The sequence below is a fragment of the Lolium perenne genome, chromosome 7 (genome assembly GCF_019359855.2).
Source record: "Lolium perenne isolate Kyuss_39 chromosome 7, Kyuss_2.0, whole genome shotgun sequence".
In the NCBI taxonomy this organism is placed as follows: Eukaryota; Viridiplantae; Streptophyta; class Magnoliopsida; order Poales; family Poaceae; genus Lolium; species Lolium perenne.
Genome location: NC_067250.2, coordinates 5245480 through 5271706, shown reverse-complemented (window position 1 = coordinate 5271706; position 26227 = coordinate 5245480). Strand labels below are relative to the sequence as shown.

Below are 26227 nucleotides of genomic sequence, written 5' to 3'. Positions count from 1 at the left end.
GGACATTACTCAACCCAAATGGCATCACTAGATACTCGTAGTGACCTAAATGAGTAGAAAACCCAGTTTTGTGGACATCTTCCTCTTTCATCCTTATCTGGTAACCTGATCTGAGATCAATTTTGGAAAAAATGGTGGCTCCATGTAGCTCATCAAGCAGGTCTTCAATCACAGGAATAGGGAATTTGTTCTTGACTGTTAGATCATTCAGACCCCTGAAATCAACACAGAGACGCCAGCTCTTATCCTTTTTGCGCACCAAGATCAATGGAGAGGAAAAAGGACTGGTGCTAGGCTGAATCTCTCCATTTTTTAACAATTGAGCAATTGTTTTCTCAATTGTGTTCTTTTGATTGTAAGACATCCGATAGGGTCTGATGTTGGGAGGTTTTGATCCTGGTAACAGAGGAATCTCATGGTCAGCTGATCTGTGAGGAGGTAAACCATGTGGTTCATCAAAAACCTCTGCAAATGCTTGCAAGACATGTTGAAATTCTTCTTGACTGGTTTTTTTTTTCCAGTTGTGTCAGAGTCTTTCTCACATCGTCGATGCTGTACAGGACAAAAGCTGTGGCTTCATCTTTCAATAGCTGCTTACACTCCATTGCTGATATCATCGGATCATCCATGGGCACCAAGTGGTCGTTAAATGTGTGAACTTGTCCAGCAGATTCCAATGAGAGGGTGCGTCCAATGAAATCAATTGTAACTGGGTTATGCAGTTTAAACCAATTGACCCCTAGGATGGCATCAGATCCTCCCAGTTGCAACACACGAAAATCAGCTGTGAAGGGTATGCCTTGTATGAAGAACTGATGATTGTAGGCAATGCTATCAGAGGCCAAGATGCCACCTCCAGCCACTTTGACACGTCGAGGAGGAGCTGGTGTAACGTCTATGTCATGATCCATGACAAATTGTTTATCAAGGAACGTGTTGGTGTTGCCAGTATCTGCTAAGGCGACTGCTGGGACTCCTTTTATCTGAATCAACAGAGAAATGGTGGACTCATCTGTTGCGCCATGGTAAGCTGCTGCTGATATTTGCATCAAGTGAACATTATCGTCGACAGGGAGTTCTTCATGCGCTTGTTGTGCTGCATGTGCTGGCAGTATTGGCTCTTGTTCCTCTTGGACAGCATCCAGTAGCAACTGCTGAACCTCTTCTTCTTGTTCCTCTGGATGCTCCTGCAATATCAACATGTTGATAGCACGTTGCATACCCGGGCATCTGTGCCCAAGAGCATAATTGTCTGGACAATACCAGCACTGTCGAGGAATTCTTGGCCTAGCATTCCTGATTGGATTATCTCTTGGCTGTCCATTGCGATTTTGCTGTTCTTGACCAGCTGCATTTTTGCCTAGTAAGGGTGGAGCTGGTACTGCTGGTTGTGCCCTTCTGGTCCCTGCCATGTTGGCATTGTGATTCTTTCCATACTGCCTTGCCATGTAATATGCCGACATTAGAGAGACCGGTTGCTGGCATTGCACCAAATGTCTGATGCTTTCACTTAATCCGCTGATGAACCTCTCCACAAAGAAATCCGTGGGTAGGTAAACTCGGCCTCGTTTCATGACCTGCATCCATGATTCATAGGAGTTGATGTAGTTGTCCACTGTTGTGCGTTGCCTCAAGTGATGTAGCTGTTCCATAGGATCCACTGTCACTGTATCAGGAAAACGCTCGATGAGAGCCTTACCCAATTCTGCCCAAGACATCCCCTGCAGGTCCATTCCTGAACTGCTCAACCATATCTTGGCCTGACCACGAATATGTGCAATGCCCCATCGAACACGAGCTTCTCCATTGATTCCCACCAGCTTGAAGATGTCCTCTGTTTCCAGCAGCTAGGCACGTGGATTTTCACCATGAAAGGTGGGTAATTCCACATGTGGGGTTCGGATTTGTGGGTCTAGTGGGTAAGTGGTGCTATTGTTGTAGGTGTGATGGGTAGGTGATACGTCTCCGACGTATCGATAATTTCTTATGTTCCATGCCACATTATTGATGTTATCTACATGTTTTATGCACACTTTATGTCATATTCGTGCATTTTCTGGAACTAACCTATTAACAAGATGCCGAAGTGCCAGTTGCTGTTTTCTGCTGTTTTTGGTTTCAGAAATCCTAGTAAGGAAATATTCTCGGAATTGGACGAAATCAAAGCCCAGGGGCCTATTTTCTCACGAAGCTTCCAGAAGTCCGAAGGAGAGACGAAGAGGGGCCACGGAGGGGCCACACCCTAGGGCGGCGCGGCCCCCCCCCCTTGGCCGCGCGGCCCTGTGGTGTGGGGCCCCCGTGCCGCCTCTTGACCTGCCCTTTCGCCTATAAAAAGTCTCCGTGACGAAACCCCGCATCGAGAACCACGATACGAAAAACCTTCCAGAGACGCCGCCGCCGCCGATCCCATCTCGGGGGATCCAGGAGATCGCCTCCGGCACCCTGCGGAGAGGGGAATCATCTCCCGGAGGACTCTACGCCGCCATGGTCGCCTCCGGTGTGATGTGTGAGTAGTCTACCCCTGGACTATGGGTCCATAGCAGTAGCTAGATGGTTGTCTTCTCCCCATTGTGCTATCATTGTCGGATCTTGTGAGCTGCCTAACATGATCAAGATCATCTATCTGTAATTCTATATGTTGCGTTTGTTGGGATCCGATGAATAGAGAATACTTGTTATGTTGATTATCAAAGCTATGCTTATGTGTTGTTTATGATCTTGCATGCTCTCCATTATTAGTAGATGCTCTGGCCAAGTTGATGCTAGTAACTCCAAGAGGGAGTATTTATGCTCGATAGTGGGTTCATGCCTCTGTGAATCTGGAGGAGTGACAAGAACCACTAAGGTTATGGATGTGCTGTTGCCACTAGGGATAAAACATTAGTGCTACGTTCAAGGATGTAGTCACTAGTTACATTACGCGCAATACTTAATGCAATTGTCTCTGTTGTTAGCAACTTAATACCTGGAGGGGTTCGGATGATAACTTTGAAGGTGGACTTTTTAGGCATAGATGCAGTTGGATGACGGTCTATGTACTTTGTCGTAATGCCCAATTAAATCTCACTATACTCATCATGATATGTATGTGCATGGTCATGCTCTCTTTATTTGTCAATTGCCCAACTGTAATTTGTTCACCCAACATCTTTGTTCGTCTTATGGGAGAGACACCTCTAGTGAACCGTGGACCCCGGTCCAATTCTCTTTCTTGAAATACAATCTCTTGCAATCTTGTTCTCTGTTTTGCAAACAATCATCTTCCACACAATACGGTTAATCCTTTGTTACAGCAAGCCGGTGAGATTGACAACCTCACTTTGTTTCGTTGGGGCAAAGTACTTTGGTTGTGTTGTGCAGGTTCCACGTTGGCGCCGGAATCTCTGGTGTTGCGCCGCACTACATCCCGCCGCCATCAACCTTCAACGTGCTTCTTGGCTCCTCCTGGTTCGATAAACCTTGGTTTCTTTCTGAGGGAAAACTTGCTGCTGTGCGCATCATACCTTCCTCTTGGGGTTGCCCAACGAACGTGTGAAATACACGCCATCAAGCATATTTTCTCGCGCCGTTGCGGGAGATCAAGACACGCTGCAAGGGGAGTCTCCACTTCTCAATCTCTTTACTTTGTTTTTGTCTTGCTTAGTTTTATTTACTACTTTGTTTGCTGCACTAAATCAAAATACAAAAAAATTAGTTGCTAGTTTTACTTTACTTGTTATCTTGTTTGCTATATCAAAAACACAAAAAAAATTAGTTTACTTGCATTTACTTTATCTAGTTTGCTTTATTTACTGTTGCTAAAATGGCCAACGCTGAAAACACTAAGTTGTGTGACTTCACAACCACAAATAATAATGATTTCTTATGCACACCTATTGCTCCACCTGCTACTACAGCAGAATTCTTTGAAATTAAACCTGCTTTAGTGAATCTTGTTATGCGAGAGCAATTTTCTGGTGTTAGTTCTGATGATGCTGCTGCCCATCTTAATAATTTTGTTGAACTATGTGAAATGCAAAAATATAAAGATGTAGATGGTGATATTATTAAACTAAAATTGTTCCCTTTCTCATTAAGAGGAAGAGCTAAAGATTGGTTGCTATCTCTGCCTAAGAATAGTATCGATTCATGGACTAAATGCAAGGATGCTTTTATTGGTAGATATTATCCCCCTGCTAAAATTATATCTTTGAGGAGTAGCATAATGAATTTTAAACAATTAGATACTGAACATGTTGCTCAAGCTTGGGAGAGAATGAAATCTCTGGTTAAAAATTGCCCAACCCATGGCGGGACTCCTTGGATGATCATCCAAACCTTCTATGCAGGACTAAATTTTTCTTCACGGAATTTATTGGATTCAGCTGCTGGAGGTACCTTTATGTCCATCACTCTTGGTGAAGCAACAAAGCTTCTTGATAATATGATGATCAACTACTCTGAATGGCACACGGAAAGAGCTCCACAAGGTAAGAAGGTAAATTCTATCGAAGAAACCTCTTCCTTGAGTGATAAGATCGATGCTATTATGTCTATGCTTGTGAATGATAGGACTAATATTGATCCTAATAATGTTCCATTAGCTTCATTGGTTGCACAAGAAGAACATGTTGATGTAAACTTCATTAAAAATAATAATTTCAACAACAATGCTTACCGGAACAATTCTAGTAACAACTATAGGCCATATCCTTATAATAATGGCAACGGCTATGGTAATTCTTATGGGAATTCTTACAACAATAATAGGAGTTCACCCCTGGACTTGAAGCCATGCTTAAGGAATTTATTAGTACACAAACTGCTTTTAACAAATCTGTTGAAGAAAAGCTTGGGAAAATTGATATACTTGCTTCTAAAGTTGATAGTCTTGTGTTGATGTTGATCTTTTGAAATCGAAAGTTATGACTAATGAGAATCATCATAATAAAATTACTACTACAGCAAATGCCATTCAAGTTAGAATTAATGAGAATATAAGATTAATGGCTGAACTGCGCGCTAGGTGGGATAGAGAAGAAAATGAAAAACTAGCTAAAGAGAAGAATATAGCTAAAGTTTGGACTATTACCACCACTAGTAATGCTAATGCTACACATGTTGCTGCACCTCCTACTCATACTAATAAAAGAATTGGTGTTAGCAATGTTTCCACTTCGAATGCAAAGCGCGAAAAACTGCACTGAAATCGCTAAAAGCTGAAACTGCTCGTGATAAAGCTGCTAAATTTTTTGCCAACATTGGGGATGATGATCCCATTGCTTTAGATTATAATGGTTTGAATTTTGATGATTGCCACATCTCTGAAGTTATAAAGTTCTTGCAAAAACTTGCTAAAAGTCCTAATGCTAGTGCTATAAATTTGGCTTTCACGCATCATATTACAAATGCTCTCATAAAAGCTAGAGAAGAGAAACTAGAGCGTGAAGCCTCTATTCCTAAAAAGTTAGAGGATGGTTGGGAGCCCATCATTAAGATGAAGATTAAATATTTTGATTGTAATGCTTTATGTGATCTTGGTGCAAGTATCTCTGTTATGCCTAAGAAAATTTATAATATGCTTGACTTGCCACCATTGAGAAATTGTTATTTGGATATTAATCTTGCTGATCATTCTACAAAGAAACCTTTGGGTAAAGTTGATAATGTTCGCATTACCATTAACAATAACCTGGTTCCTGTTGATTTTGTTGTCTTGGATATTGAATACAATGCATCTTGCCCCATTATATTGGGAAGACCTTTTCTTGAATTGTTGGTGCTATCATTGATATGAAGGAAGGTAATATAAAATATCAATTTCCTCTCAAGAAAGGTATGGAACACTTCCCTAGAAAGAGAATGAAGGTACCTTTTGATTCTATCATGAGAACAAATTATGATGTTGACACTTCATCTCTTGATAATACTTGATACACACTTTACTGCGCCTAGCTGAAAGGCGTTAAAGAAAAGCGCTTATGGGAGACAACCCATGTTTTTTTTTACCTACAGTACTTTGTTTTTATTTTGTGTCTTGGAAGTTGTTTACTACTGTAGCAACCTCTCCTTATCTTAGTTTTGAGTTTTGTTGTGCCAAGTTAAGCCGTTGATAGAAAAGTAAGTACTAGATTTGGATTACTGCACAGTTCCAGATTTCTTTGCTGTCACGAATCTGGGTCCACCTCCCTGTAGGTAACTCAGAAAATTAAGCCAATTTACGTGCATGATCCTCAGATATGTACGCAACTTTCATTCAATTTGAGCATTTTCATTTGAGCAAGTCTGGTGCCATTTTAAAATTCGTCAATACGAACTGTTCTGTTTTGACAGATTCTGCCTTTTATTTCGCATTGCCTCTTTCGCTATGTTGGATGAATTTCTTTGATCCACTAATGTCCAGTAGCATTATGCAATGTCCAGAAGTGTTAAGAATGATTGTGTCACCTCTGAATATGTCAATTTATAATGTGCACTAACCCTCTAATGAGTTGTTTCGAGTTTGGTGTGGAGGAAGTTTTCAAGGATCAAGAGAGGAGTATGATGCAACATGATCAAGGAGAGTGAAAGCTCTAAGCTTGGGGATGCACCCGGTGGTTCACCCCTGCATATATCAAGAAGACTCAAGCGTCTAAGCTTGGGGATGCCCAAGGCATCCCCTTCTTCATCGACAACATTATCAGGTTCCTCCCCTGAAACTATATTTTTATTCCATCACATCTTATGTGCTTTTTCTTGGAGCGTCGGTTTGTTTTTTTTGTTTTATTTGAATAAAATGGATCCTAGCATTCACTTTATGGGAGAGAGACACGCTCCGCTGTAGCATATGGACAAGTATGTCCTTGGTTTCTACTCATAGTATTCATGGCGAAGTTTCTCCTTCGTTAAATTGTTATATGGTTGGAATTGGAAAATGATACATGTAGTAATTGCTATAAATGTCTTGGGTAATGTGATACTTGGCAATTGTTGTGCTCATGATTAAGCTCTTGCATCATATGCTTTGCACCCATTAATGAAGAAATACATAGAGCATGCTAAAATTTGGTTTGCATATTTGGTTTCTCTAAGGTCTAGATAATTTCTAGTATTGAGTTTGAACAACAAGGAAGACGGTGTAGAGTCTTATAATGTTTTCAATATGTCTTTTATGTGAGTTTTGCTGCACCGGTTCATCCTTGTGTTTGTTTCAAATAAGCCTTGCTAGCCTAAACCTTGTATCGAGAGGGAATACTTCTCATGCATCCAAAATACTTGAGCCAACCACTATGCCATTTGTGTCCACCATACCTACCTACTACATGGTATTTTCCGCCATTCCAAAGTAAATTGCTTGAGTGCTACTTTTAAAATTCCATCATTCACCTTTGCAATATATAGCTCATGGGACAAATAGCTTTAAATTATTGTGGTATTGAATATGTAATTATGCACTTTATCTCTTATTAAGTTGCTTGTTGTGCGATAACCATGTTTACTGGGGACGCCATCAACTACTCTTTGTTGAATTTCATGTGAGTTGCTATGCATGTTCGTCTTGTCTCAACTAAGAGAGAACTACCACCAAAGGGTTAAGCATGCCAATCTTAGAGAAGAACATTGGGCCGCTTAACTAAAGCCATGTTCCATGGTGGAAGTTTCGATTTTGGACAACAATCCTCAAATCTCAAATGAGAAAATTATTAATTGTTGTTATATGCTTATGCATAAAAGAGGAGTCCATTATCTGTTGTCTATGTTGTCCCGGTATGGATGTCTAAGTTGAAGAATAATCAATAGCGAGAAATCCAATGCGAGCTTTCTCCTTAGACCTTTGTACAGGCGGCATAGAGGTACCCCTTTGTGACACTTGGTAAAAACAATGCATTGTGATGATCCGGTAGTCCAAGCTAATTAGGACAAGGTGCGGGCACTATTAGTATACTATGCATGAGGCTTGCAACTTGTAAGATATAATTTACATGATACATATGCTTTATTACTACCGTTGACAAAATTGTTTCATGTTTTCAAAATCAAAGCTCTAGCACAAATATAGCAATCGATGCTTTTCCTCTATGGAGGACCATTCTTTTACTTTCAATGTTGAGTCAGTTCACCTATTTCTCTCCACCTCAAGAAGCAAACACTTGTGTGAACTATGCATTGATTCCTACATACTTGCTTATTGCACTTATTATATTACTCTATGTTGACAATATCCATGAGATATACATGTTACAAGTTGAAAGCAACCGCTGAAACTTAATCTTCTTTTGTGTTGCTTCAATACCTTTACTTTGAATTATTGCTTTATGAGTTAACTCTTATGCAAGACTTATTGATGCTTGTCTTGAAGTGCTATTCATGAAAAGTCTTTGCTATATGATTCACTTGTTTACTCATGTCATATACATTGTTTTGATCGCTGCATTCACTACATATGCTTTACAAATAGTATGATCAAGATTATGATGGCATGTCACTCCAGAAATTATACGTGTTATCGTTTTACCGCTCGGGACGAGCAGAACTAAGCTTGGGGATGCTGATACGTCTCCGACGTATCGATAATTTCTTATGTTCCATGCCACATTATTGATGTTATCTACATGTTTTATGCACACTTTATGTCATATTCGTGCATTTTACGGAACTAACCTATTAACAAGATGCCGAAGTGCCGATTCTTGTTTCTGCTGTTTTTGGTTTCAGAAATCCTAGTAAGGAAATATTCTCGGAATTGGACGAAATCAAAGCCCGGGGGCCTATTTTCTCACGAAGCTTCCCGGAAGTCCGAAGGAGAGACGAAGAGGGGCCACGGAGGGGCCACACCCTAGGGCGGCGCGCCCCCCTTGGCGGCGCGGCCGTGTGGTGTGGGGCCCCGTGCCGCCTCTTGACCTGCCCTTTCGCCTATAAAAAGTCTCCGTGACGAAACCCCGATCGAGAACCACGATACGAAAAACCTTCCCGGAGACGCCGCCGCCGCCGATCCCATCTCGGGGGATCCAGGAGATCGCCTCCGGCACCCTGCCGGAGAGGGGAATCATCTCCCGGAGGACTCTACGCCGCCATGGTCGCCTCCGGTGTGATGTGTGAGTAGTCTACCCTGGACTATGGGTCCATAGCGGTAGCTAGATGGTTGTCTTCTCCCCATTGTGCTATCATTGTCGGATCTTGTGAGCTGCCTAACATGATCAAGATCATCTATACGTAATTCTATATGTTGCGTTTGTTGGGATCCGATGAATAGAGAATACTTGTTATGTTGATTATCAAAGCTATGCTTATGTGTTGTTTATGATCTTGCATGCTCTCCGTTATTAGTAGATGCTCTGGCCAAGTTGATGCTAGTAACTCCAAGAGGGAGTATTTATGCTCGATAGTGGGTTCATGCCTCTGTGAATCTGGAGGAGTGACAAGAACCACTAAGGTTATGGATGTGCTGTTGCCACTAGGGATAAAACATTAGTGCTACGTTCAAGGATGTAGTCACTAGTTACATTACGCGCAATACTTAATGCAATTGTCTGTTGTTAGCAACTTAATACTGGAGGGGGTTCGGATGATAACCTGAAGGTGGACTTTTTAGGCATAGATGCAGTTGGATGACGGTCTATGTACTTTGTCGTAATGCCCAATTAAATCTCACTATACTCATCATGATATGTATGTGCATGGTCATGCTCTCTTTATTTGTCAATTGCCCAACTGTAATTTGTTCACCCAACATGCTGTTCGTCTTATGGGAGAGACACCTCTAGTGAACTGTGGACCCCGGTCCAATTCTCTTTCTTGAAATACAATCTCTTTGTAATCTTTGTTCTCTTGTTTTACGCAAACAATCATCTTCCACACAATACGGTTAATCCTTTGTTACAGCAAGCCGGTGAGATTGACAACCTCACTGTTTCGTTGGGGCAAAGTACTTTGGTTGTGTTGTGCAGGTTCCACGTTGGCGCCGGAATCTCTGGTGTTGCGCCGCACTACATCCCGCCGCCATCAACCTTCAACGTGCTTCTTGGCTCCTCCTGGTTCGATAAACCTTGGTTTCTTTCTGAGGGAAAACTTGCTGCTGTGCGCATCATACCTTCCTCTTGGGGTTGCCCAACGAACGTGTGAAATACACGCCATCAGTAGGCTGAGTATGGTATAGACTTGTGTTGGCAGGGACAGGGTTTGTGGTGGTGGAATTTGTTGGATTGGATGGGTTTGATTGGTGTTGTGTTGTTGTGGTTGCGATGTCGTTGGAAGAGTTGTGATGGTGTGGTTGGTAGGTTCTCTGATATGGCTGTTCTTGGGGTTTTGGCGGTGGTATTGGATCATGCTCCTTTGTGCGTGGGGAATGTGGTTGGTAGTAATGAGGTTGTGTTGTCGGAGTGGTGTGTTGGGTGATGTGGGTGTGAGATGAAGAAGGATCTACTCGAGTTGTGCTTGGAACGGTGGACGTGACCACGGGGCGATTTTGATAAACACCCTGCAGGGACGGTGGGTGCGGTAGCTGATCCGGCATAAAGCGGCCGAGGTTTGGTGGAAAAGGTGGAGGATTTGCGGTGTGTGGGGTGGGAATTGGTGTTGGGAACTCTGGAATTGGGGAAAGATGTGTGTTTGTGCGTTGTGGCGGCGTGGTGAACGTGCGGTTCGTGCCTCTGTTGGGAGAGGCGGTGTTGTTCGTACCTTGATCCGGCAGTAAACGCTCGATGCTCCCCTGCATACGCTGAATCATGGAGGCCATCTGCGACTGCATCTGCGCCATGGCTTCCATCTGATCTTGGACTGCCCCCAGAGTTGCCGTCGTTTCGACCTGATGTTGGTGGAGACGTCGCCCGACGGAGCACGCATCACGATCGGCGCGTTGCTGAGCCCTGAGCGCGGCGAGCTCGGCGTCTGTTGACGAAGCAGAGCCGAGGGTAGGCCTTCCCCGACTCGTGCGCGAGCTGGACTTTGAGCGATGCGACATGATCGGAACGGAGGCAAGGTGCTGTTTTGGATCTGGGGGTGGTGGCGGTTAGAGGAAGAGGGAGGGAGGGTACGTCGCCGGTGCGACCGAGCAGGCGGAGGAACGCTTGCTCTGATACCACTTTGTCAGGGTCCGGCGGTGGATGCCCTTGACGATGATCGGAGGAGGAGGGGGAGAAGTGAGCGCCGCGGCGCTAGGGCCGTCGAGTGTTGAACAAGAAAGGACATGAACGATAAAAATAAATATTTGATTATTGCTTGGTCCTCCCAGCCACCCCTCCTGCTCCTTATATACCGAAGCAGGCCAAGCAAAAGTCATTACATCGCTTAACAGTGACTTAATTAAGCTAAACTACAGAATCACAACACTAACAGGTTCCAGAGATCCTAGCCGTGGACTAGCCATCCTGCGGTTGTTGTTATCTTGCCAACTGACGGAGCCTGACAGCATGATGTTTCGTTACTGATTTGGCTCAATTTGTATTTTGAACTGAGGTCTGTCTCCAGTTTGTGCAGTAGAGATTATGTATTTTGAACTGAGTCTGTCTCTAGTTTCTGCAGTAGAGATGACGCCATGCTCAGCTGGACTGAACTGCTGAACAGCAGAAACAGTCTCGTTGAGTGCGCTAACGATTTTCGAAGGCGTATTTTGTTATACCAGAGGAGCAGCGAAAGCGGGTTTCATACTCTGCTACTGCTTCCGCTTTCGAATAGCTTTCCATCTTCAGTGGCGCGCAGGCCAAACCAAGCTCGCGGCGGCAGAATGGCGGCGGCGGCGGCGGCGGAGGAGGAGCCGTGCTGCTGCATCTCCCACGCGTTCGACCGCGCCGCGCGGCATGACCCCGCCCGCCTCTCATTCGTCCACGCGGCCCCGGCGGCGGCGGCAGACGACGGCGAGCGCCGCTTCACCTGCGGCGACCTCCTCTCCGCCGTCTCCTCCCTTTCCCGCCGCATCGCCGCCGCGCTTCCTCTCCCTGCCCCCGACCCCCGCCGCGACGGTGGCTCCCCAGGTGCGTGCCTGCGTGCGCGCTCGGCTTCCGATTTGTCATCCCCTGTATTTGGCCACCAGTTCCCCTGTCCCTGACTCTGAATTCGGAACCCTAGGCTGCTCGGATCGGCACGGGGGAAGCGCCGGCGCGACGCCCAGGGTCGTGGGTGTGTACGCGTCGCCGTCGGTGGAGTACATCGCCGCCGTCCTCGCCGTGCTCAGGTTGGGGGAGGCGTTCCTGCCGCTGGACCCGTCGTGGCCAGAGGAGAGGGTTCAGTCGGCCGTGTCAGCGTCAAACGCGGCGCTGGTCGTATCGTCAGGGGGTTCGCGAGCAGAAGCTGTGTTCAAGAGCATCGCTTGCCCTGTCCTACGTTTGGACGGGGACGTCCGGCAGTGGTCCGGCGTTGGAGGGGTTGGGATCGGTGGAGAGGAGCTTCCTTGGCCGTGCGAGCGCGAGAGGCCGCGGGAGTTCTGCTATGTCATGTTCACCTCTGGTTCCACTGGAAGACCCAAAGGTGTTTGTGGAACCGAGAAAGGTACATGTTCATTGTGGTGTGCAATTACTAATGTCGTCAGGGTATTTTGTTGCTCTGCATCTGAAATAGAAAAGTAGTCAGTTGCCGTGATTCGAGATATAAAATTGTGGTAATGTTTTAGTGTTTATATCGGAAGTTCTAGGGTAGTGTTTGATAGGAGCAGCTTAAGATATAAATACCTGAAATTTTATTAGTAGCAGAATATTGATGACCAGAGAAAACTTATATAATTCAGAATTTTGGTTTGCACTTCTATGATGGCTTGCTCATTAGATGGAACCAATTGAATTTTTTTGTTAGGTTTGGTTGAGAAACAAACTTATTGAAACGTGCTTATTTTACCATCCTGTCCTAGGTCTTCTGAACCGCTTTTTGTGGATGCAAATAAGGAATCCTTTGTGCTCGGACGATGTGCTATTGTTTAAGACATCTGTCAGCTTTGTTGACCATCTTCAGGAGTTTCTTTCTGCTGTGTTGACTAGCACAACACTTATCATTCCTCCCAATGACTGGAGAGCTAATCCAGCATCGTTGGCCAACTTGATTAAGGTTACTTGGCCTTTATTTATGCATTAGTCTTTGTTGTAGCGAAACTACTTATTTGTTTTTCTCTATCGAGTAGGGGAGAGAATATTGGTTCCTTTATCCAGGTGGTTTTTTCTTTCTTTCGAAAAAGTACCTGACCAAAAGCTCAAAAGCTTCTACTTGACGAAATAAATCCCACTTATGTACATGAATAATATCGCACAGGAATCTAGGGAATACACTCTCCATTTCAGTTATTCACTTTGATACTATTACAGAACTGCCATTTAACACTGGGAAAGTAGAATGAAAGTGAGGATGCATGTTTCGTTGGCATACTTGCTTGACTACCTAGCATAATTTATGCAGTTAAGGTTTCCGACTTCCTAATTCAAGACAGCTGTGCAGTATTTTTTTGAGCTGTAGGGGAGGCCTGACAGTAAATTTTTATTGAAGAGATAAACATGTACAAGAATGAAGGGGTGGAGGGACTGTACAAAAGGGCCTAGCCCATGGCATAACCCAGAAAAAGCTACAGAGCATCTAGCAAGAGCTCTGCTGTATGCCCAAGTGTGGGTACTTTTCTCAATGTCAGCAGGGGAGAGAATATTGGTTTCCTTATCCAGTTAGCTTCTTCCTAAAAGTATTAGACCAGAAGTTCCAAAGCTTCTACTTGCTTAAATAAATCCCACTGGGGTACATGTATAATATCACACAAGAATTTAGGAAATGGAACTGCGTTTTGATTATTCAGTTTGATATTACAGAGTTACCATTTTAACACTGGGAAAGTAGGAATGAAAGTGAGGATGCACATTTTGTTGGCATAGTTGCTGATTGGCTACTACCCTTTCTATTCAGCTTGCATAATTTATACAGTTAGGGTTTCCTAGCCTAATTCAAGACAACTGTGCTGTATGCCCAAGTGCTTGAAGCTCCTAATGTATGTTTGCACAAGTTATTCACTTCCTGTTATCACTGGTGGAGTTTAAGTACTATACTAGTATGGTAAAAAACAGTATTCCTGGTATGTTGCCACTATAATCAAGGGATAGTCTGAGGCTCTTTTCTGTTTGACATGACAATAGGTCCGAAAATGTTATTCCTGATTTTACCATTCCCTTGTTAGTTTCGGTAAGACATTTATCACCCTTGCATTTCGCTGATGTCGCAGGCATACCGTATATCAAGGGTGACTCTGGTTCCGTCACTGATGGACATAGTACTACCTTCCCTGGAGAAAAATCTTTCATGTGGATATAACTCTCTCAAGATCATAGTATTTAGTGGGGAGAACCTGTCCTTAGGTCTGTGGAAGAGAGTCCATGAAATTCTGCCAGAGACTACCATCATAAATCTGTATGGAACAACAGAGGTGAGGTAGTTACCCACTCAATACTTTCTGTTTTTTCAGATGAGATCAAGTCTAATATTACTTCTCTAATGCATTCTTACACTTAGAGCATCACTAGTAGTACCCCTAAACTCTCAAATCTTCAAAGCATTTTAAGGGTTGAGAATTGGCATTTTTTGTCACTTTTGAGGGGTGAAAAACAGGGGCAAAGACTAGAACCCTCAAACCCTCAAACTTTTAAGGATTCGAGGGTTCTAGTCTTTGCCGCAACCCTCAAACCCTCAGACTGTTATTTGACATATCACAATCATCACTAGAAAAACACATTCAACCTTGAAACAAACTAGGACATGAAGATCATTGATGCATGGTTTAATAGTTTACATCACAAAATCATCATCTTCCCCCTCTCATCGGCACCGTCACCAAAAAGTTGCACCTTGGCGCCATCTCCTAGACCACTTCCACGTCCATCAAGCACCTCCATAGGCGTCGGTGGTGGAGTCCTGCACACCGCCATCGCCACCACCACTCATCGGAGTGTCACCCCGAAGAGTAGAGGACGCAGCACGGAATACCCTCTTCCTCTCCGCGATGTCCTCCTTGTACTCCTTCCACCATGTCAATTGCTCTTCATCCATGTCCTTCTTGGACATCATCATGTGCTCCTTCTCTTCCACCATGAGTTCTTTCCATGCCTTTGCTTCTTTGACCTTGATCATCCTCTCCTCCAAGTCGGCCTTGCGCGCTCTTTCTTCGGCCTTGCGCTTGGCTTCTTCACGCCTTGCTTCAACTTGTGCAAGCTATAGTTTGTCGCGCGCACGGCGGAGCGGGCGACGGTGCTTGCATCTATCTCGGTCACATCCTCCTCATCTTCCTCTTCCTCCTCCTCCTCCTCCTCCTCCTCCTCCTCCTCCTCTTCCTCCAATTCATCACCAAACCCAAAGGGTTCGAGAGTAGGAGCCCCGAGGTCCACCTCCGCGTCTTGGAGAAGCCCCATGAACGACGTCGTCGTTGTGGGCATTACATCGAGCACCTCGTGCACGACGGCTGGAGGGTCGGCGATTGTGGGCGCCGGCGCGGCCTTCTTCCGCGAGGTGTTCTTCTTGACGGCGGGCTTGGCGCCCGCAGGCTTCTTCGGCCCAAGCACCGTCGTCTTCCGACGGCCCTTGGTGGTGGGTGGCGGGGCGTCGGGCAGGGCGGGCGGGGCGACGGGCGGGGCGACGAGTGGGGTGATGGGCGGGGCGACGAGCGGGGTGAAGGGCGGGGCCGGGGCGGTGGCTGGCTGCGGCTGGACGACGTGCTACCCAGCATGCTGCCGTTTCGCGCCGACGTGGGTGGCGGCGACCCCTGCGGCCACCTCCGCACCGCTCAGGAGGGGCGCTCGCGGGGGCGGGGCCGCGAGGGAGGCGGCTGGGGCGGCGACGGAGGAGGCGGGCAGGAGGGCGGAGGTCAGGGGCGGCTCCATGGCGCGCGGCGGCCGGCGGCGGCGAGGGAGGAGGCGGAGGCTGAATTTTCCCTCCCGCACGCGCGTGTGGAGGAGTAGGGGTTGAAGGGGTTGGGCCTCTCCATCCCTCACATGTACAGGTTGGGAGGGGGAGTAGGGGTTGGGCCCTTAAATTTTTTTGAGGGTTTGAGGGTTAAGGGGTTCTAGTCTACGTGTTTTTTCGGTCGCTAATTGTAAAAGGTTTGAGGGTTTAGGGGTACTGCTGGTGATGCTCTTACCCATTTATCTCACCAGTCACTGCCAGTGCAAATCGATGGTACTTTCGCCAGCAGTCTGGCTGAATTTTCCTAACTTGACTATTAATAAAAGAAATCTTTAAATGTTTTTTTTTCATGTTTACAGAACTGTGAATGTAATTTTTGCCATCTTCATGGCATGCAAGCTCAGACTTTGTTAAAGATTTCATACAAAATTAGGCTTGGGACCTGGAGTGCTTTGCTCCTGCTATGGATGCACATCATTTACTCACCACAATAATAGTGCCTATTGAGCATAAATTTATGGGAATCATCACAATTTTATTTGATATGCCATAAGGATCGAGTGCTCGAGTTCTCTCTCGCACAGGGACTTGCTGAAATTAAAGCTATGGTGTTTGTTTTGTATCTTTATCAAAAGTTTGTATTTGTGTTTCAGGTTTCTGGTGACTGTACATTCTTTGATTCCAAAGATCTGACTGCAATTTTAGAGCATGAAGAAATAACTAGTGTACCAATTGGATTTCCTATTTCAAATTGTGAAGTTTTTCTTGTGACAAATGATGGGATAGCAGATGAAGGTGAAATTTGTGTCAGTGGAGCATGTCTATTCAGTGGTTATTTAGCAGAGTTAGTGAGGAATCACGCCGAATGCAGTAAAAGTTCAACATACTACAGAACAGGTGACTATGCTCGACGTCTCAAGACTGGTGAACTTATTTTCCTTGGGAGAAAGGACCGTATTGTAAAAAGTTATGGGCAGCGGTTTTCACTAGAAGAGGTAGAATCCACCTTAATGGAACATCCTGATGTCAGCAGTGCTGCAGTTACTTTCCAAAGTAAAGGGTCTCAAGATTATACTGCATACCTGGTGTTGAAGAGTAAGGACGAAATAGTGAAAGACAGCCCGCAGTATAGAGAAGTAAGTTCTGATGGTATCATCACATCAGTTCGAAGTTGGCTCATCAAGAAGGTTCCACCAGCTATGACTCCAAACTTGTTCCTCCCCATGAAATCATTACCTTTGACTTCTTCAGGAAAGGTTGACTATGTCAAGTTATCAAGTTTGGAGTGTCCTTTGGAGCCACTTGAAGTTCAGTCTGGAAATGCTCCAGTTAATCCACATTTACAAGTTATTAAAAAGGTTTGTTCTTAGCTATAAGCGATTTCTCCTGTTTTTACCCTTTTGCCTGATTTTTGTAGTTATTTATGATCTGGGCTATATGTTTTTTCTCCTTTCAGCTTTGTTTGGCAGTGGCGAATCTAGGTTCATTATATTTGGGGGCCACAGTTTACATGAACAATACAACTTTATTACATGGGTTATTTTTTTTAAGATTAATGCTTTGATCAAAGTATCATCACAATTGCAACAAAGAGTGTTAAAGTGTACTTTAAACTATTAGATAACTAGTGTAATCAAAATTGTGTAGGCAATTTTGCATTGTTGGTGGGGGGGCCCCCCCCCCCCCCCCCCCTCCTCTGTTTGAATATCATGTTTTACTGATGCTCTCTTTATCTACAATAGGCATTTTGTGATGCTCTACTTGTTGATGAAGTTTCCGAGTTTGATGATTTCTTCACTTTGGGTGGTAACTCAATTTCTGCCGCGCATGCAGCGCACAAGTTGGAGATTGACATGAGACTGCTTTATATCTATCCAACCCCTTCTAAGCTTTTGCATGCTTTAGTTGTGGACTACAGTAGTTCCATTTCTCCAATTGACGAGTCTCACCCTAAGAAGGGCCTGAACGTATCTGCAAGCATACAGAGATCATCTGACCCATTTGCTGCAAATGTGGATGATAGTTTTTATGAAGGCAAAGCACAGATAAATGGAAAGCGTGCACATGGTCACATTGCAGGGAGATATGGAAATGAAACAGATGGCCGGCTTAACAAATATACATTCTCTCCCAACGATAGATATCAGGCAAAAAATCTCTGCATGGATACATGCTCGAAGGACAAAAGCAATGTCATGGGCAGTCAGTGGATCCTGAATTTTTGTTTACAAAAGAAGTGGTCTATTGGGCGTTGCAACAGATTTATGCATGTTTATGAAGGGAAAATGCAGATTGGTGATGTATGCTCATACGTCTCATGCAACAAAAGAGGTTATCTTCAGGAACTTTGGAACGTTCCTTTAGATTCATGTGTTGATGCCTCACCTTTGCTTGTCCTGAACAATGGGATGCTGAACATATTTATTGGGTCTCATTCACATTTATTTCTCTGCATTGATGGTTGCAGGTGAGTTTTGCTTCCATAGTGTTCTGATTTAAAGTTATTGTTCAATTTATTGTTCTGATTTTCTTTGAATGCTAAATCATCTGCAATATAGTGTGCCAGTAATGCTCTCATGCTGTTCTCGTTGACTTGGTTAATTTGAATTTGATTCAACGAGATAGCAGACCTGATCTGATATATGCTTACTGAAAGTTGCGCCCAATTTATTGTGCAGTGGGTCGGTGAGGTGGAGTGTGAAATTGGAAGGACGCGTGGAGTGTTCAGCTGCTATAACTGGTGATTTTTCAGAGGTAACATGACTCTTGAACTATTTGACAGACCAAATTTACCAAGCATTAGCTCATGGTTACTCTCGTGGACAGGTTGTTGTTGGATGTTATAAAGGGAAAATTTACTTTCATGATATATCAACTGGTAAACTATCTTGGACAGTTCAAACAGATGGAGAGGTACAAATGCTGCATCTGTTTATTTGAAATATCCTTTAAGCCTCACTTTGATAGATGGCAGTTGCATCTTTGTTCTATCTCTGTGTAACATTAAGAATGGCGAGGAACTGATTGTTTTGCGTGCTAGATGTAAATAAAACCTCTTTGGGAAGTTTGATTTTTTGAGAATCTTCCTAATTGCATGCTCATGTTTTTCTAACCGGGATATGTCATATAGTTCTCCAATTGCTGCAAGTGAAATGGTAAAAGGAGGGGGCAAATTTCACAGTTAAGTTGTGCAAAGGTGAAAGGTCTATGGTGGAAGTAGCATTCTAGCATATCATAGTTGATAATGCAGTTACAATGTTACTTGGTGTTTATTTTAGTATAGTTTAGTTGACGGAGCAAGTTAGAAAGCATCCAACTAGAACCTGATCTTGTGAACCCAAAAAATGTGTGACGATTCTTATCTCAAATTATGAATACTTTCAGGTAAAGATGCAACCAGTTGTTGACAAGGCAAGGAATTTAATATGGTACCATTCCACAATCTTTCTTTTGCTGTTCTTTCTTTCGCAGCACATTACTACCAGACATCACAGTTTTCTGTGTATATATCCTTCCTCTCTGCTTAGATGAATCCACATTTTGTTATTACGGTAATAAGATGTTGAGTTTTCAACTAGAATGAGTGAACCAATGATCTTTCTACTCTGTACTCTTCAGTCATACAGAGACACAACTTTGCACAATAGATGGCTGTGGCAACTGCTAATTTATAGTAATAATAATATGCTAGGTGTAATTTGCAGGTGTGGGTCTCATGACCATCATTTATACGCACTAAATTACAAAGACCGTTGCTGCACTTACAAAGTTTCTTGTGGTGGAAGCATTTATGGTTCTCCTGCTGTAGACATGGTATTTTTACTGATTAACAGTATGCATGTCTTAAATCTGTGTAGAACTCTATGAAATCTTGTATCTTATTGCTTTCATGCAGGCACACAACATAATCCATGTTGCATGTACGAGTGGTCTTGTAACTGCAATATCCCTTGAGGTAACTTCAGATATTTCTCTGTGCGAACTATAAAGGAGAAAGTATTGTTTTTTCTATGGGATCTGTCTTCAGCAGAGCTTGGTAATACCAAGCAAAACATTTAGTAACAGGTTTATCTAAGTCTTCACTGGTTTCTGTTGGTCGTAGCAGGTTTCATCATTCAGAATAGTTTGGCACTATGAAGCTGGGGCTCCAATTTTCAGTTCTCTTGCCATAGATCATCAAAGTGGAAATGGTAATACTTAATGAATGTTGTTTAGATGTTTCTTCACACAAAAAGAGAGTTAGGAGACAAGTTTTAGGTGGTAGGCCCACATTCAGATTAGATTTTTTGGGAATCCACTTTTTCATCTATATTTCACCATTTAGTTAGTGCACTTTTTTTCCGTATGTATTCCAAAAATGTTGAAGACGAAATAAATTTTAAAGCACATTATTTCATCTGGGACTTTTCTTTTTTAGAGGAAAATTTGAATCCAGAAGTCCCCCCCTGTATCGAACATCAATGAAAACTATTTCTTCTGAATGTAAACTGTTGGGGTGGCTTAAAGAAAACTATGTGCATGGCTCAGACGTGCTTGGAGCTATGTGACATTTGATTTAAGGGGTCAATGTTAGCGCTAGCAGGGTACAATTATGTTGAGTTTTATAGAAGTAAACCATACTGCCTTGATATAAAGTACAACCTCCATTCAGAAATACGTGACTCAGCTTTGTCTGAATACGGATGTATCTAAATGCATTTCAGTGTGTAGATACATCCGTATGTAGACAAAGTTGAGTCACTTATTTCCGAATGGAGGGAGTATCTGTTTTGGTTAATTATGTAGTGACATACTTATGTAACATGACCTGAGTATTTAGCTCTGGGGATTTGCTATATTCTTTCAGTATTTTCACTTAAGGATGCCAATTTATGCTGATCACTAGACTTGCATTTTGCAGTTGTTTGTTGCTTGGTGAACGGTCTGGTGATCGCGTTAAACTCACATGGCACTGTTGTCTGGAAGGTGCAACAGCTCTTCTTTCTTTTTACTGTTATATGTTGTGAAGTTATTGTTGCAAACTCAAGTTCTACAACAGAGTGATGTAAGAACAAACAATAATTTTTGTAGAGCTGTGTGGTAGAAACACCAGACACTTGGTATACCATAGCTACTGCACTATTAAGCTTAGTGAATGGGCATCGAGTGAAGAACTCATAGAACAATGATGGTTTGTGGTGTTAACAATGAAGTTTTAGATGCCATTGCTTACGTCTTTTCATGTCAAGACTCCATTGCGTTTGATCTTGTATTGTTATTTATTAGTGTTCTATTCCTTAGCAGGAGCCATAACTTACTTATCTAAAAACCCAGGCAACTGTTGGTGGTCCTATTTTTGCTGGTGCATGTGTGTCATCTGCCCTTCCTTCTCAGGTACTATGTCTGTTTATATGCATTTTCAATTGCCAAAATCTTTTAGTACTATGGAGTTTCAGTATGTAATTTGTAACTTTGAGAATTCTGCAATAGGTCTTTTCCTCATGAAATGATGTCTTTAGCTTTATTACAGTTCATAACTTGATATGCATCCGATTGAAGTAATTTGAACAAATCTTTGAGGTATATGTTTTTGGCAGGTGTTGATACCCTCCCGTGATGGACGTTTGTATTCCTTTGAAATTGTAAGTCTTACATACCTGATAATGTCCAAATTTCTCTTTTGGGACAACACAATGTGACGTTTTGTAGGGGAGTAGTGAAGTAGCATGCTAAAAGAATTGGTTGCATGGTGCTCATATCATATAATCACTTTGCATTTTAGATATCAGTTCCAAATTATACCTAGCAGTTATATGCTCAATTATATTTTTTGCACGTAATGCTGTGAGAACATGTATGATGTGGTTTAGACTGGTTATGCATCAGTGTTGATTTTGAGACTTTTGTTCATGTGCTTCCTAAAAATTTGAATCTTTTATAATGCATTTGGATTTGCCTTCCTTGCTGCTCGCCATTGTATACTAATCCTTGCCTACCAAATGAAATTTTTGAAGAGTCGGGATCAGGGATTAGGATGGAAGAGATTTTGAGGGCATTGGATCAGGGGAGTGGTTTCAGTTTCACCCAATCCTTGTGGGGATTATCCCTACTAATCCCTTTAAATGTCCAGTACCAAACAAGGCCTAAACGGGATAATCACTACTATCACTGAGACGCTGACAATGCTCGATTTGCTCGCTGGCATCTCACTTCCCTCTGTGCCACATGCTGCCAACGGAAACCCATCTCATCGACGCTTCAATCGACTCCGGTGAGCATTCTGTCGTGCTCCTCCTTTCTACCCTGCACCGGTTCCTCTCCACCATGCCACCTCCCTTTGATCAAGCGCATAACGTGCAACAGTCAGTAGACAGGATGTGTGAGAAGCCACACCCAGCATGTCCAGTGTCATTGCTATAGCGGTCTGTAGTGTGCAACCTTGCAAACTTCCGAAGGAATAACGGTGTGCAGCCATTGAAGATGATCTTAAGAGGCATTCTATCGTCGAACACCAACCGTGTGGCGGTGCCATTTCAGAGCTGAAGGCGAGCACGACGCTGGGGAATTCCCTGACAAGAATGTAAGCAGGCGGTCGCTGGAGTGTACGTAAGCCCCGGCAGCGGCGGGAGAGACATAATTGTGAACAGGTGGTGGGTGCGGGCGTAGGCGGATTCGGGGCAGAAGCTATCACCATTGTACCTGACGGTGCCCTTGCTGCCCTTTTCCTGCTCCCCGACCTTCCTCGCCGTGACCAAAATCGACTCACAGCACTGCTGGTTGCGGAGCTCCAGCCCATACACCTGCACCTGTAGCCACCCAGCATGCACACCTCGTAGTCCTCCCGGAGCTTCACCACAAGCCACGCCATGTCCCCCGCTGGAGGACATGTGTACCCGAGCTTGGTGGTGGCTGTCGTGGCCTCAGACTCACAACCTGAGCTGTTCGTTCTCACCAAGCAGCACTAGCTGCTCCTACTTTAGCACGTCCAGAATGCTCCCAGGAGCAGTTGGGGGATCCCAGGCGGAGGAGCCGGCGCTGTGCAGTGCACTAGAGAAACCCGAGCGAGGTGAGGAACCCTTGATGTGGCCTGAGGATAGAAGGAAGAATGGCGGGTGCTCCACGGAGGCCATGCCAGCCAGCTTGTCCCACTCCACCAACGGGTCCTTGAGGCAGCGGGCGTGGGAAGCATGCATGTTTCTAACTCGGCTAGGGGATGTCTCAGCTGTGGACAATGGTTCGGGAGTGGATTGGTTCGAGAGTGAGTGTGAGAGAGATTGGGAAAGGATACCACACTGTCGGTGAGAGTATCGAGTTATCTCGGTCAGGATCTTCCCTTTCCCGGTACACCAAACAGGGCGAGGGTCTGTGATAGAGCAGGATCAATAAGTTCAGTGTGCTAACTTCAGTGATTTAAAGTTCAGGGTCGAGTTGAAGGTTCAAAATGGACTTTACCTTTAGATGCCAGTTCCAAGTTATACCTAGTGGTTATATACTCAGTTACATTTTTTGCACGTCACATCCAGAATCATAATTGATGATCAACAGACGTCTCTTACAGCTGTGTTAAGTTGTTTTCTGATGCTAATTTTGCAACTGTGGGTAATTTTCAACATCTTGTCTTAATGGATAGTGTTTATTGCAATTTTCGATATTAGGAGGGCACGTCTCATCTTCACAATAAGTGGGTATTAAGCCATTTTAGATCTTTATCTGGTAACTAATATACGTAGTGGATAAAATGGCGAAAAAATCTCAAACTTGATGCATTGTTGGTAGTGCTTGTTTATTTGCAACTATGCAACTCATGTATCAAATATTTCCCATTGCAGACATCTGGTGATCTTCTTTGGTCCTATGAAGTCGGTGGCCCGATTACTGCGTCCGTTTTTGTTGATGAAGTACTATCATCACTGCCGTCTGTATCATCTGATAGGTACTCAACATACTGGTAGCAAAGTCTCGTAGCAAGTAAATATATGTCAAGGAAATGACCTATCTGATTTTTTGACAGATTTGCTTGTATCTGCACAAGTTCTGGAAAGGTTCATGTCCTTAGAATTACAGCTGATGCTAAACAGGACAAAGTTGGTTACTTTGTGCAAGGCTTTGCTGTCATGGATCTTCCTGGAGACATCTTCTCATCGCCCTTGATGGTGGGTGGGCGCATTTTTGTCGGATGCAGAGATGATCGGCTACACTGTCTCTCAGTCACCACACAGCTCTAAGCAATGTCACTTAAGTGAATGGTGTGTAATTATCTTTCCTTGCTGTAAGCCGCTCAATCTGGTATCTTCATCCTTCCATGCTTCCACACCCGCATCTACTTTTGAATCCACAAAGAAGTCGGAAACAAGCAGAGCAGCCCGACTCCTGTGTTGCCTGAGCTAGGTGACCTGGGAGGCTCCTCTCACCGCCTCCCTTCTTGTTGCCGGCCTCTGCCATGGTGGCTGCGGCCTGCGGGTCTGCAGTCGAAGGCAGTGGGACTCCTGGCACCCCCAGCAGCTTGGAGATGGTTCTGTAGGTGGCATTGTCTTGGTCCACAGATCTGACTGACAGCAGTGGCCAGCCTCTGGCATGCGGCGGTGGTTAGTTTCCTCTTTGGCCAGCTGTGAGGGCTCGCGCCCTTGGTGCTACTCGTTGTGCTCGGTGCGCGGCTCGAAGGAGAGCGGAATCTGGCCTCGCCTGGCGCGGGCAGGAGCCTCAAAATCCGGCGCGTAGATTCTCATCAGTTCACGGGTGGCTACCAGACGATGAGATGACTAATGCTGAAGGCACTTCTGCCTTGCTTGGTTGGATGAAGATGGAAGCCGAAGACTCCCTCCTGGTTGAGCCGACGATCTCTTGACGCCTAGCTCTCATTTCTCCTTTTCTTTTGTCGTCCTGGTGTGGTTCAGTTGTACCCACCCTGCCCTTGTATTCTGTTCTCTGTCTCTATCAGCTTAATGGATGAAAAGTAGAACTGCTACATTTCGTAAAAAAGAAGATGACATATTCGTTCTTTTTGAAAGAAAAAAGTTGACATATTCAATCGAACTGTTCTGCCTAGTGGCTGGGTGTAGAATTACTGGTGGTGTCCTGACCAGTTCAATATTTTGAAGAATCAACAAAGAAGAGCAAATGGAACTTTAAGATCTCCGGTTAAGTCTGGCACAAGGTAAGCTATTGAGGTTTGGGTTCCAAAAGATTTCCACACATGCAAATGGAACATTAAGATCTCCTGTTAAGTCTGGCACAAGGTAAGCTACTGAGGTTTGGGTTCCAAAAGATTTCCACACATGCAAATGGAACTTTAAGATCTCCGGTCAAGTCTGGCACAAGGTTAATTCTGATGGTGCTCTTTCTCGTGGATCACCATGCTGTGGCGCTTTCTAGCGCATGCCATTTTTTTCCTCGCGTGTCCGATCCTGAAAGAGTATAGCTTCTAGCCTGCCGTTCAAGCTGCTAGAGATTTTGGGGTAAGGAAGATGGTCTTGGAAACGGACTGTGCTGCGGTAGTTAGCGTGCGTTTGGTTGATGGATCAATGTGCATGGGATGGATGGTCCACGTTTTTGTGGATGGGATGGTTCCTATTGGCACGATCCCACTTTCTGTTTGGTTCGGCGGATTTCAGAGGGATGGGATGGACGTATGTAATGTGTTTAGCTTAACAATTTGTTAATAGGTTACTGACAGGTGGTTAACGGGCTATTCCCACCCTTTATTGGCCCATAACAAAGCCCACAGGCTCCCACCGAGAAGAGCGCCGACCGAGCTCTAGCTTCTCGTCTTCCTCGCTCGATCCCGAATTTCCCCAGCGCACGGCTGCCATGGCCGCCAGCCCGCCACCGAGCTGCACCACCATGGCGCCCTGGGCGGACGAGGTCCTCCTTGGGAGCAGCAGCGGGAGCTCCAGGAAGCGCACATCCTCCAAGTCCAGGAAGGGGGCAGGCCTGCGGCAGGGAGCTACCAGATCGGGGCGGAGGGGATCAGGCACAGCTCGAGCCGGAGCTTGGGGCGGATCTGCTCAGGCGGCGGGGTTGGGGCGCGGTGCTCAGCGGCGTGGCAAGCAAGCTGGCGGCGCAGCTCGGGTGGCAGGGAAGAGCTAGCAAGCGATTAGAAGCCGGTCCACCGATTAGCAAAATGTGGATGAAGAGGTCCGGCCGATTTTGACGGATTGGTTGATCCCTCGTTTCTATGGAATATTCTCCTCTGGTGGACGGTTCAATCCACCCCAGGTATAACCAAACACTACCCTTAAGTGGATGATCCCATCCCATCCCTCTTTTAGTCACCAACCAAACACACGCTTAGTAAACTGCGGAGCAGGGAGGGAGTTGGACTGGTCTGTCCATGCCCCCCTGGTCGAATAGGCGACTTTGAGGATTCCCTGGTCAAGCCATGTGCGTCGTTTTGGAAACGAGCCAGCACACAAGTTAGAACATCTCCAATCACGTCCCT

General features: G+C 44.6%; 1 protein-coding gene across 7 annotated transcripts; it reads left to right on the top strand.

Moving 5' to 3' along the window:
* The first annotated feature begins 11635 nt into the window (after positions 1-11635).
* Positions 11636-24100, top strand: LOC127311606 (putative acyl-activating enzyme 19). Of its 7 annotated transcripts, none has more exons than XM_051342051.2 (17): positions 11641-11927; positions 12022-12441; positions 12797-12990; positions 14141-14341; positions 16464-17168; positions 17553-18277; positions 18489-18564; positions 18637-18723; positions 19195-19238; positions 19515-19623; positions 19706-19765; positions 19916-20000; positions 20711-20775; positions 21124-21183; positions 21387-21431; positions 23619-23722; positions 23801-24100. In XM_051342051.2, exons 1-17 carry the CDS (start codon positions 11681-11683, stop codon positions 24012-24014), a joined length of 3441 nt encoding a protein of 1146 aa, XP_051198011.1. In that variant the 5' UTR covers positions 11641-11680; the 3' UTR covers positions 24015-24100. The 7 variants fall into 7 exon arrangements, 4 of the variants coding, with proteins under 4 accessions (XP_051198012.1, XP_051198011.1, XP_051198010.1 ...); XM_051342050.2 differs by having other exon boundaries at positions 19913-20000; XR_007857774.2 differs by lacking the exon at positions 23801-24100 and having other exon boundaries at positions 11637-11927; positions 19913-20000; positions 21094-21183; positions 23619-23663.
* Positions 24101-26227: the final 2127 nt, after the last annotated feature.